The sequence below is a fragment of the Molothrus aeneus genome, chromosome 27, assembly GCF_037042795.1.
Source record: "Molothrus aeneus isolate 106 chromosome 27, BPBGC_Maene_1.0, whole genome shotgun sequence".
Taxonomy (NCBI): domain Eukaryota; kingdom Metazoa; phylum Chordata; class Aves; order Passeriformes; family Icteridae; genus Molothrus; species Molothrus aeneus.
The window spans coordinates 928,313-938,933 of record NC_089672.1 but is presented as its reverse complement, the minus strand read 5'-3'; the positions used below and the strand labels follow the sequence as shown (position 1 = coordinate 938,933).

At 64.2% G+C, this 10,621-nt stretch overlaps 2 protein-coding genes across 3 annotated transcripts; both read left to right on the top strand.

Annotated features, from left to right (window-relative positions):
* Positions 1-436: 436 nt before the first annotated feature.
* HMG20B (high mobility group 20B) lies at positions 437-7,845 on the top strand. Of its 2 annotated transcripts, none has more exons than XM_066566292.1 (10): positions 437-539; positions 1,442-1,502; positions 3,732-3,831; positions 4,068-4,271; positions 4,458-4,578; positions 4,686-4,738; positions 5,013-5,088; positions 5,274-5,489; positions 5,880-6,012; positions 6,702-7,845. In XM_066566292.1, exons 2-10 carry the CDS (start codon positions 1,465-1,467, stop codon positions 6,712-6,714), a joined length of 954 nt encoding a protein of 317 aa, XP_066422389.1. In that variant the 5' UTR covers positions 437-539; positions 1,442-1,464; the 3' UTR covers positions 6,715-7,845. The 2 variants fall into 2 exon arrangements, with proteins under 2 accessions (XP_066422389.1, XP_066422388.1); XM_066566291.1 differs by having other exon boundaries at positions 501-556.
* Positions 7,846-8,131: 286 nt separating this feature from the next.
* On the top strand, positions 8,132-10,582 carry GIPC3 (GIPC PDZ domain containing family member 3). The gene is made up of 6 exons (XM_066566371.1): positions 8,132-8,380; positions 8,825-9,010; positions 9,298-9,478; positions 9,877-9,989; positions 10,104-10,185; positions 10,431-10,582. The coding sequence occupies exons 1-6, from the start codon at positions 8,132-8,134 to the stop codon at positions 10,580-10,582; spliced, it is 963 nt and encodes a 320-aa protein (XP_066422468.1).
* The last annotated feature ends 39 nt before the right edge of the window (positions 10,583-10,621 follow it).

Sequence of the window (10,621 nt, the reverse complement as noted above, 5' to 3'; positions counted from 1 at the left end):
GTACTGGGCTGACAGGAAGCAGTGTTGGGGGAGTGCTGGGGGCACTGGGACTCTAGGATAAGTACTGGTGTCATGGGTACCCCCTGCTGGCTGGGTACTGGGGCTGCTGGGAGCGGTGGAGCAGGGTGGGCACTGAGGTTACTGGGAGCGATGGGAACACACTGGGCTCACTGGGACGGGGCGGCGGCCGAGGGACCCCGCCATGACGTTGCCCTTTGAAGGCGCTGCCCACATCGGGCCGCTGGAGATGCGCCCCCTCCTCTTTGTCGTTGCCCCTTTAAGACGCTGCCCTCTCCACAACACTTCCTCGTCCCCACGCTGGATGCTGATTGGTCGGGCCGCCAGCAGCGCGCGCGCGCCGCGCCCGCCAGCCCCGATCCCCCTTCCGCCGCTTCCCTCTGACGTCATCACATCCAGCCAACCCGCGTCTGGCTGCGCTCAGCGAGTCGGCGTCGAGCGGCCAATCGGGGGCGGTGCGTCGGGAGCCTCGTTTGCATAATAATAGAGGGGCGTGGTCAAGTGAGCGGCAGCGGCGGCGGGTCCGGACGGGGATCCTGTGAGGGGGGATAATCCTGTGGGGGGGGGGGGGGGGGATCGATCCTGTGGGAGTCCTTTGGGAGGGGTGCTCCTGGGGGGATCCTGTGGGGGGAGAGCCTGTGAGGGGATCCTGGGGGGAGATACTCTGGGAGGGGCGTTCCTGGGCTGGGGGGGATCCTCTGGGAGGATCCTGTGGGAGGGGGGATCCTGTGGGAGTCCTTTGGGAGGGGTGCTCCTGGGGAGATCGTGTGGGGGAGAGCCTGTGAGGGGATCCTGGCGGGGGGGAAGGGATACTCTGGGAGGGGCGTTCCTGGGGAGGGGTAGCCTGTGAGGGGATCCTGTGGGAGGATCCTCTGGGAGTAGGGGCTCCTCTGGGGGGATCCTGTGGAAGGGGCGCTCCTGGGGGGGCTCGGGGAGGCAGGGGTAGAGGGCGGGTTTTGAGGGCAGGTTTTGAGGGCGAGCCCACTGGGGCGCTGCGATGGGACCCCAAGAGGGAGGGCGGGACGGGGAGGGCCGGTGAGGGGTGCCGGGGGCACTGGGGGTGCGAGGGGCGCGGGGTGTTCCCGGGATGCAGCTCTTGGGGCGGCGGTGGTCTCGGGAAGGGGGGGTTTCTGCGGGGGAGGGCTCAGGGGGTGCTGGGGATCGCGGTGGGAGGGGGGCACGGGGGAGGAGCCCGTGGGAGCTGTGATGGCACCCCCAGGGAGGGGTGGGTCAGTGGGAGCGGGCTGGAGCTTGTGGGGATCCTGGGGCTGGGGTGAGTGAGAGGCCAGTAAGGGGCTGGCTGGGGAGGAGATACCATTTGGGGAGAGGTTCTGTGATTTCCCCAGGAGGGAATCACCTCCTTGGGGGGTTTTGGTAGGGGCATCACTGCCCGATGACAGTGCCAACTGTGCTCTGCCCACAGGGTGCTGACCGAGACCCCTGCCCATGGCCCACAGCACCAAGCAGCCGCCTGCTGCCCTGCTGTAAGTGCCAGAACCTCCTCTGGCCACTCTGCTGTGTGTCAGTGCCCCTGCTGAAAGAGCAGCAGAAACTCACCCCCTTCCAAGCCTTGAGGGAGGTCTGTGTGTGCTGGGGAGGGATTGTCCCACTCTGCTCTGCCCTGGGGCAGCCTCACCTCCAGTGCTGGGGGCACTTTGGGCATCACAAGATCAGAGGGATCCAAAGCTGTTGGAGAGTGGCCAAAGGAGGGACACGGAGCTGGGGAAGGGCTGAGGAGCAGCTGAGGGCACTTGGCTGGTTCAGCTGGAGCCCAGGAGACTGAGGGGAGGCTCCTCGGGGGCTGCAGCTCCTGCCCAGGGCAGGCACAGGGGCAGGGGCTGAGCTCTGCTCTGGGACAGGGACAGGAGCCCAGCAAGGGCTGGAGCTGGGCCGGGCCTTGGCATGGAGCTCAGGGCAAGGTTCTGCCCCCCGAGGCTGCTGGGCACTGCCCAGGCTCCCCAGGGAATGGTGCCAAGGCTGCCAGAGCTCCAGGAGCTCCCAGGGCTGCTCAGGGTGGGGTTCTTGGGGTGCCTGTGCAGGCACAGGGGCTGCACTGATCATCCCTGAGGGTCCTTTCCAGCTCAGGATATTCCAGGATTCTGTGATTCTAAGCATATTGGGAGATCAGAATCAGCAAGGGCTGAAATCCTCTGAGATTTGTACTGTCCTGAGTTGTCCTTGGCCCTCCTGACACGGGGGTGGCGGATGGGGAGGCTCCTCAGAGGTGGAGGGAGGTGAATGCCAGAGCAAACTGGCTGAGGAGGAATCTTGCCTGAGATAACTTTACTTTTTAAAGCATCCTTAGGCATTCGAGGAATCTGGATCACATGGGGGGAGGGTGATCTCTGGTGCTGGAGGGTGTCAGTGTGTTCCTGGCAAACGTGATGATGCTGTGGACATCACTGGGAACATTGCTCTTGCAGCTAATAATGCCAAAGGCTGGCCATGACCCTGCATAGCCTCAGAGGGTTCTTTTTCCCCAGGATCTGGAAGAAGAGGTGGTCTCACACCTTCCTGTGGGGTTTTTTGTGAATGTGGGGGTCTAGGGCACTGCTTGCCTCTGATCCTGGTGGAGGGACTTGTCCCACTTTCTCTACAAGGGCCTCTGCACTGTCAGGCTCTGTGCTGGGGGCCCACGGAAGGAGCCCCCTAAATTAACTGCAAGGATGGCTTGTCTGGGTGATAAATGGATACCAGTAGATTGGGGTCTCTGCAGGGATTGGGATTTGCTCCAGGTACATGATGTGGCAAACACAAGGGAAATTCCAAGGTGCATCCTGAGCAGGCTGGGATTGCTGTGGCTTTTGGCACATGTCTGTGCCAGGGCTTGTGTTTGGCCCTGAGCTGGTTCCCAAGTCTGGGCACCTGGTTGGAACCCAAGTGAGCATCACTTGGTGATACTCAGGAGCCCTTTGTGGCTCCCCTGATGTGGTGAGGACATTTCCAGCAGAGCAGGAGCTGCCTTGAGGACCCTGGGGTGTGAATGGGAGATGGAGCCAGTAGGAGGAGCCCCAGGGTGATGCTGTGGTGGGGCGTGGAGCTTTACCCACCCAGGGTGCTCAGTGGGGCAGGGAGGCTCTGCCTGAAGCAGCTGCTGATCCACGAAGCCGTGGCAGTGCCCTGGGAACAGGGGCTGGGCCCTGCAGTGCAGCCACTCGAGGTGCTGGGGAGGTGTCACAGGCAGCACAAACCTGCTGGGGTGGTTGTGGCTGGAGCAGCTCAAGCCAGCGCCCTGCCCTCACCCTCTGCCTCCAGGGTTCCTGGGGTGTGAGTGATGCTTCCAGGTGGTGCCCCTGGTGCCAGGATCCAAACCCCTGTGGCTCCTGCTCCCTTGCAGAGTCCCTTGGGACTCCCCACCAAGGTGTGTCCCAAGCCCAGGTGACAGGCAGGGATGTGACTGTCAATGTTTCCTGACCCCAAGAGCCAACCCCCATCCAAATGTCCCTGAGGAATCCCAGGGCTGCCCCCAGACCTCAGGGCAGCTTTAGAGTGCAGGGCTGCCCTGCTCAGGTGCTGGGCTCTGCTTCAGTGCCATGGCTGTGCTGTAGCCTCCCCTCATGGGAACAAGGGCTCCATGAACAGTGCTGGGTTTGAGCTGTTTGACTCAGGGGGTTTGGGGAATCTGGTGAGTGTGAGCTCATGCTGCTGGGGGATGTGTCACTGTTGGTCCCCATGGTGTCCCAGCCCTCTCTGATGGCGCTCTCTGGCTGCAGACACGCCACGGGCAAGGCTCAGCATGGGAACTTCCTGGTGGCCATCAAACAGGAGAAGGGAGAGTCGGCGCGGGTGGGCGGCGAGAAGCCGGAGGAGGAGGTGAGTGCCAGAGCCCGTGTCCCTTCTCACACCATCCCTGAGAGTGGGGCCCAAGTGCCCAGCCTGGGGCTGTCCCTGCTCCTCTGCTCGCCCTGCACCAGCCCACGTGTGGCCATGGGCCAGGGAAGGGCTCAGACTTTGCCTTGAGGGCTGCATGGCCCAGGTGGGCCTGGGGGCTGCTCCTGTGTCCCCCTGCTGCAATGGCTCTGATCCCTGATGGGCTGTCCCTGCTCCAGCCGGTGAAGAAGAGGGGCTGGCCCAAGGGCAAGAAGAGGAAGAAGATCCTTCCCAACGGCCCCAAAGCCCCCGTGACGGGCTACGTGCGCTTCCTGAACGAGCGGCGCGAGCAGATCCGCACGCAGCACCCCGACCTGCCCTTCCCAGAGATCACAAAGATGCTGGGAGCAGAGTGGAGCAAACTGCAGCTCTCAGAGAAGCAGGTACTGGCCCCCAGGGGAGACCCCTCCAGGGCTGGGCAGCTCCAGAGCCTGCTCCCCAAACCCCTGAGCTTGCTCCAAGAAAGGTGCTGGGCACAGTGCTGGGGAGTGGGAGCTGGGCAGGGACAGTCAGCAGCTCCTGGGAGGCTGGGTGGGGTCAGGCTGAGGCCCGTCTGTGACCCACCACAGCGGTACCTGGATGAGGCAGAGCGGGAGAAGCAGCAGTACATGAAGGAGCTGCGGGAGTACCAGCAGTCAGAGGCCTACAAAATGTGCACAGAGAAGATCCAGGAGAAAAAGATCAAAAAAGGTGGGTTGTGGGAGCAGTGGCTGTAGGATCCAGGATCCAGCCAGGTGCTGCCAGAGCCTTTTGGGGACATGAGGCTGGGCCCTGGGTGACCTCCTTCCTCCCTGCAGAGGACGTGGGCACGGTGGGTGTGAACACCCTACTCAACGGGCACCCGCACAAGGTAAGGCTTTGTCAGATCTGCTTGTGTGTGGGGAAACTGAGGCACATCACGCTGCTGGCCTGGCTGCAGGTGTGGGTGGGCAGAGGGAGTTCTGGGGCTGTGAGTCCCAGGTTCCTGGAGGGGTGGGAGGCAGAGCGCAGCCGTCCTCCCTCCCCACTTGCCAGATGGGGCCAGCCCTCACCCTGTCCTGGTGCCCTCCTCAGCCCAGCCCCAAGGTGTTGGGGTCCCCTCTGGTGGGCCCAGCCCTGCCCAACCCCTCCCTCTTGTCCCTCAGGCTGGTGAGTGCAGCGACACCTTCTCCACCTTCGATGTGCCCATCTTCACCGAGGAGTTCTTGGACCAAAACAAGGGTAGGGGCTGTGGAGGGTCCTTGGGAAGCCTGTGTGGAGGGAGCAGGTCCTGGCTGGAGCCTGGGCGTTGGGGACACAGAGCTGCTGGGATCTTAGAGCCGTGTGTGGCCCAGGGTTTGGGTTTGGGTTTGGGTTTGGGATGAGGGGGTTCTCCAGGACCCCACGGACACGGTGCTGTCCCACAGCCCGGGAGGCTGAGCTGCGGCGCCTGCGCAAGATGAACACGGAGTTTGAGGAGCAGAATGCCATCCTGCAGAAGCACACGGAGAGCATGAACTGTGCCAAGGAGAAGCTGGAGCAGGAGCTGGTGCAGGAGGAGCGGCAGACCCTGGCCCTGCAGCAGCAGCTCCAGTCTGTGCGGCAGGCCCTCACTGCCAGCTTCGCCTCCCTCCCCATCCCCGGTGAGCTGGGGGCAGCTGTGGGGCCCCCCGACTGCTGGGACCCCTGCCTGGCACTGAGGGGTCCCCCATCCCATATACGGGAGCACTGTGGGGCAGTGGGGTGGTGGTAACTGCCCTTCTGCTGCTGGGGTGGCATCCTGCAGCACATGGGGAGCTGTCCAGGAAGCCCAGGGATGTGACAGTGTCCTGGGACAGGGCAGGATGGGATCCCTCTTTCTCTGGAGTCACACTCACAGCTGCACCCCAGATTGGCCAAAATCCTTGTGTTCCTGGGCTTGTGCCACTGCAGGAGATGGCATCTGGTGCTGGGATCCCTTCTGTAGTCCCCAGCACATGAGCATGATGGGGTGGGGACCTGCTGGTCCTGCTCACTGGGCTGTCACCTCACAGGCACTGGGGAGACCCCCACGCTGAGCACCCTGGACTTCTACATGGCCAAACTGCACAGTGCCATCGAGAGCAACCCCCTGCAGCACGAGCCGCTGGTGCTGCGTGTCAAGGAGATCCTGTCCCGGATTGCCAGGTGGGTGCAGGGCTGGGAGCGTGGCACAGGTGTCCCCATGGCACTGCAGGGTTGAGCTCCAGCTGGTGGTGATGGGAGCTGAGCAGGAAAGGTGTGCACAGAGATGGGCAGAGATGGTGCAGCTGCTCCAGGGAGCAGTGGGAGAGGGAAGCCCAGTCCCTGAATTCAGGAGGTGTCCTCATGTCCAAAGGTGCTGATCTGTTGGAGCAAGTCCAGGGAAGCCCATGGAGATGCTCCGAGGGCTGGAGCCCCTCTGCTCTGGAGCCAGCCTGGCACAGCTGGGGGTGCTCACCTGGACAAGAGAAGGCTCCAGGGACACCTCCGAGCCCCTGGCAGGGCCTGAAGGGGCTCCAGGAGAGCTGCAGAGGGACTGGGGACAAGGCCTGCAGGAACAGGAGCCAGGCAATGGCTCCCAGTGCCAGAGGGCAGGGCTGGATGGGATCTTGGCAATCAGGAATTGTTCCCTGGCAGGGTGGGCAGGCCCTGGCACAGGGTGCCCAGAGCAGCTGGGGCTGCCCCTGGATCTCTGGCAGTGCCCAAGGCCAGGCTGGACAGGGCTGGGAGCAGCCTGGGACGGTGGGAGGTGTCCCTGCCATGGCAGGGGGATGAGCTGGATGAACTTTAGGCCCCCTTCCAATCCAAGCCATTGTGGGATTCTGTGACTCAGCTGTGCTTTTCTCCCTTCTCAGTGAACACTTGTGAGAGGACCAGTCCTTCAGACCTCGGACCTGGCTGGACCCCGGGCCTGTCCCTTGGAGCTCTCTCAAGGGACAGTCTCTGCAGGGGCTCTGGCTGCTCCCCCTGCCCCTTGCACCTTCCTGCAGCCTGGACGGCCCGACCCAGGGCTGCACCAGCTCCAGGGACCTTGAGCTTTGGGGGACAAGCGGTGACAGGGCTGAAAGCCCAGCTGGGGCAGTGCTGGGAGAGGGTCAGCATTGGTGTGAGCACCCCTGGCTCTCCCCTGGTCCCCCAGCCCTGCCTTGCCAACCAGGGGCTCCCTGAAGCCTGACTGGGGCAGGGGAGGCGCTGGTGGGTTTGGGCCTGGAGTGAACACACCCCTCTAGGGTGAACTGGGGCTGTGGGAAATGGGGGCAGTCGGGGGTGACTGGGACCCCCTTGGTCCTGGTGCTGCCTCCTGTCCCCTGGCTACCCTGGGAAGCTCTTGGTCCCATCCCTGCAAGGGCCAGAGGGCAGCTCCTTCCCACCACCTGCCTCAGCTTTTATTTGATGCGTGCCTTCAGCCTCTGCCCTGTCACCCCGCTTGGCTCCCCTCCTTCCCCTCTGTATCTGGGACCAGGCAGTGAGCTCCTGAAAGCAATAAAACTCTTTAGGCCAGAGGGAAGCTGGAACTGTGACCCCCTCCTGGGGCAGGGAGCAGAGGAGAGCTGGGACTGACCCCCTCCCGTGGTGGGGGACCCCCGTAAGAGGGGAGCTGGGACCACCTTGTCCTAGGGTGGGGACCCTGTAGCAGGGGAGCTGTGACCGACCCCTTCCTGCTTGCAGGGGCCCTGGGTGTGCTGCACTGGCTTTTGCCTCCTGCCCTTTTTGCCTGAGCCCCCCCTGCTCTTGTGGGACCACTGTGCTGGCAACCGGGGTCAGGCTTGGTGTCCCCGGGACTGCCTGTCATTAATCTCAGACTGTGTAATTAGAGAGTGTCTTATTTTCTTACTTAGCACTACATGGGCCTGGCCCTGGCCCTGGCTCTGCCGGGGACCGGGGTGTTCCCACCCCTCCCTCGCTTGCCGGGCCTGCGCTGTGCATCTGCCATTTGCCATCTCCTGCTGCCGCGGGGCTGGGGATGGAGATGGGAGCAAATAAATGTGGAAGAAAACCGCTCTGGTCCCTGTGTGTTTGTGCTCAGAGGGAGCTCTGGAGCTGATCCCGGGCTTGGTTCTTGGGGTGGATCCGTGGGTGGCAGCCCTGAGCCCATCACTGCAGCCCCCAGCCCCGCCTGGGGGGGATGTGATGGTGCTGGCTCGGGGCCGGGGCTCTTCTACGTGGCAGAGCTCACCCGATCCCCGCGGGTGACCTGCACCAGCGGCTCAGGTTCCCGGGTGCGGGGATCGCCTTACGGCCGGCGGGAAGCCAGCCCCATCCATAATTCAGCAGCGCCGCAGGGATGCAGCGGGCGGGCAGGCACGGCCGGCAGCCCCCCGAGGGCGGCCCTATGGAGAACGGCGTGGGGCAGGAGCCGGGGACCCCCGAGCCGCCCGGGCCCGCAGCCCCCCGGGCTCCCCGCGCCCGGCCCAGGCTGGTGTTCCACACGCAGCTGGCGCACGGCAGCCCCACGGGCCGCATCGAGGGCTTCACCAACGTCAAGGAGCTCTACGCCAAAATCGCCGAGGTCTTCGACATCTCGCCCACCGAGGTGAGGGGCTGCGGCCCGGGGCGGGGTCTTTGTGCCCCAGGCAGGGACACCCACCCTGAGGCGCTGTCTGTGGCCTGTGCTCCCCCAAGTCCTCAGATGCTTGCAAATGTAGTCCCCAAAATTTTCTGCAAGGGTGTTATGGCCTCAGGGTTGTATTGGCTCCTCTGGGGAGGGGTTGGGGGCTCTGTGCTTCAGTTTACCCTCCGTATGTGGGCAGGGAGCTGTGGCTGCCAGTTCCTGGCTGATTCCAGCTGCCTGGAGCTGGGGGAAGGTGCGCAGGGATGGGGCAGTGCAGCGTCCCCAGGCAGGCTGGGGGTCCCTGGGACCCTCTGTTCTAGCGGTGCCCAGATAAGACTGAGTCCCCCTGAGCTGGCTGTGGCTCCCCGTCACGTCTTGCCCTACTGGGGCATCCCCAGTCCCTGCTGACGGGGTTCCCTGGGGCAGATCCTCTTCTGCACGCTCAACACGCACAAAGTGGACATGCAGAAGTTGCTGGGGGGACAGATTGGCCTGGAGGATTTCATCTTCGCCCATGTCCGGGGTGAGACCAAGGAGGTGGAGGTGACCAAGACAGAGGACGCGCTTGGCCTCACCATCACAGACAACGGTGCCGGCTACGCCTTCATCAAGGTGAACTCCCTGGGGCAGCCCTGGGGACTGTGGCCCTGCAGGTGACATCCCCTGCACATCCTCTCCCTGGGACCAGGCTCCTCCCTGACTCCCCACACCAGCCCTTCCCTGGGACTGTCCTGGCCCTGGGGATCTCCCCTGCTGTAGGGACGCTTGGGAGGGCTTCCCTGCCAGACCTGGCTACCAAAGGGCGTGGAACCCTCGAGGTGGTTGTGTGTGGGTCGGGATGGGGGCTGTGTCTGGCTGTCCCATTGTGCCGTGTGTCCCTGTCCCACCGTGGTCCCCAGAGGATCAAGGAGGGGAGCATCATCAACCGGCTGCAGACAGTGTGTGTGGGGGACAGCATCGAGGCCATCAACGACCACACCATCGTGGGCTGCCGGCACTACGAGGTGGCCCGGATGCTGCGGGAGCTGCCGCGGGCTCAGCCCTTCACCCTCCGCCTGGTCCAGCCGAAAAAAGCCTTTGGTGAGTTGGGAAGGTTCCCCTGCTCTTGCTCTGGGGACCTTGGGATTGTCCCCAGCCCCCTGTGGCCCTGCAGGCCCTTCCCAGTGACTGAGTGCCTCCCAGGGTGTACTGCCCCTGTGTGTACCCCTCTGCACCCCCACTATGTGTGTGTACCCCACAGCCCTGGGGCACTCACATGGGAATCCTTACACCTGCTCGTGCCCCCACGGGCACCCCCTTGCTCTGTGAGTGTTGTCCTGAGCATCCATGAGCACCCCATGACCACGAGCATCCCCCCCCTGCACCCCTGGGTGTCCCTGACACCCCCCCCCGTCCCACACGCGGCTCATGCTGGAGTGCCCCTGGGGGCTGGGGATGCCTGGTCCTGCCTGTGCCCTCACCCCCGCCCCGGGGCACAGACATGATCGGGCAGCGGACACGGACAGGCAAATCCCCAGGCGAAGGCAGAGTGGCCAGCGGGAAGGAAACGCTGCGGCTGCGGACGCAGGGCCCGGCCGTGCTGGAGGAGGGGGTAAGGCCCACCCCGAGCCCCCCACCCCGAGCCTGTGGCTGCTCACCCTGTGCCAGGATGGGGATCAGCATCCCCTGTGCTGCCCGGCACTCACCCCGGGCGCCTCGCCCCCAGCCCAGCCCCTCCGAGGAAGAAGCCGCCCGGCGGGTGGATGATCTGCTGGAGAGTTACATGGGCATCCGCGACAGCGACCTGGGTGAGGAGGGGCCTGGACACAGAGCTGACCCTGCCCCTACCCTGGGGCACTGACCTGTCCTGACCCTCACTCCCACCCCAACCCTGCCCTAGCCCCTGCCCCTTTTCCAGCCCCTGCACTGCCCCAGCTCCTCCTCCTGCCCCAGCTCCTGCCTCTTCCCTTGCTCCAGCTCCAGGTCCTGATTCAGCCCCTGCTCCTGTCCCAGCCCCTCACAATGGCCCTGACCTCCCTCTTCTCCCCAACAGCCTCGACGATGGTGGAGGCAGCCAAGGGCAGCCCCAGCGTGGCCCAGCTTGCCCAGGGGCTGGACTCGGTGCTGGGCGAGTTCGCCTTCCCCCAGGAGTTTGTGGCCGAGGTGTGGGCAGCTGTCTGCCACCCCAAGGGGGATAAGGAGTAGCTGGGGGGCAGATGTTGCCCCTCACTTTTGTCCTCTCCC

What these genes read in the sequence shown, in the direction of transcription:
- HMG20B (XM_066566292.1), top strand. Translation starts at nt 1,465, where the DNA reads ATGGCCCACAGCACCAAGCAGCCGCCTGCTGCCCTGCT. An exon ending in TGCAGCTCTCAGAGAAGCAG is followed by an intron (nt 4,272 to 4,457) that starts GTACTGGCCCCC and finishes GACCCACCACAG; the next exon opens with CGGTACCTGGATGAGGCAGA. An exon ending in CGCCTCCCTCCCCATCCCCG is followed by an intron (nt 5,490 to 5,879) that starts GTGAGCTGGGGG and finishes GTCACCTCACAG; the next exon opens with GCACTGGGGAGACCCCCACG.
- GIPC3 (XM_066566371.1), top strand. Translation starts at nt 8,132, where the DNA reads ATGCAGCGGGCGGGCAGGCACGGCCGGCAGCCCCCCGAGGGCGGCCCT. An exon ending in TCGACATCTCGCCCACCGAG is followed by an intron (nt 8,381 to 8,824) that starts GTGAGGGGCTGC and finishes TCCCTGGGGCAG; the next exon opens with ATCCTCTTCTGCACGCTCAA. An exon ending in CATCCGCGACAGCGACCTGG is followed by an intron (nt 10,186 to 10,430) that starts GTGAGGAGGGGC and finishes TCTCCCCAACAG; the next exon opens with CCTCGACGATGGTGGAGGCA.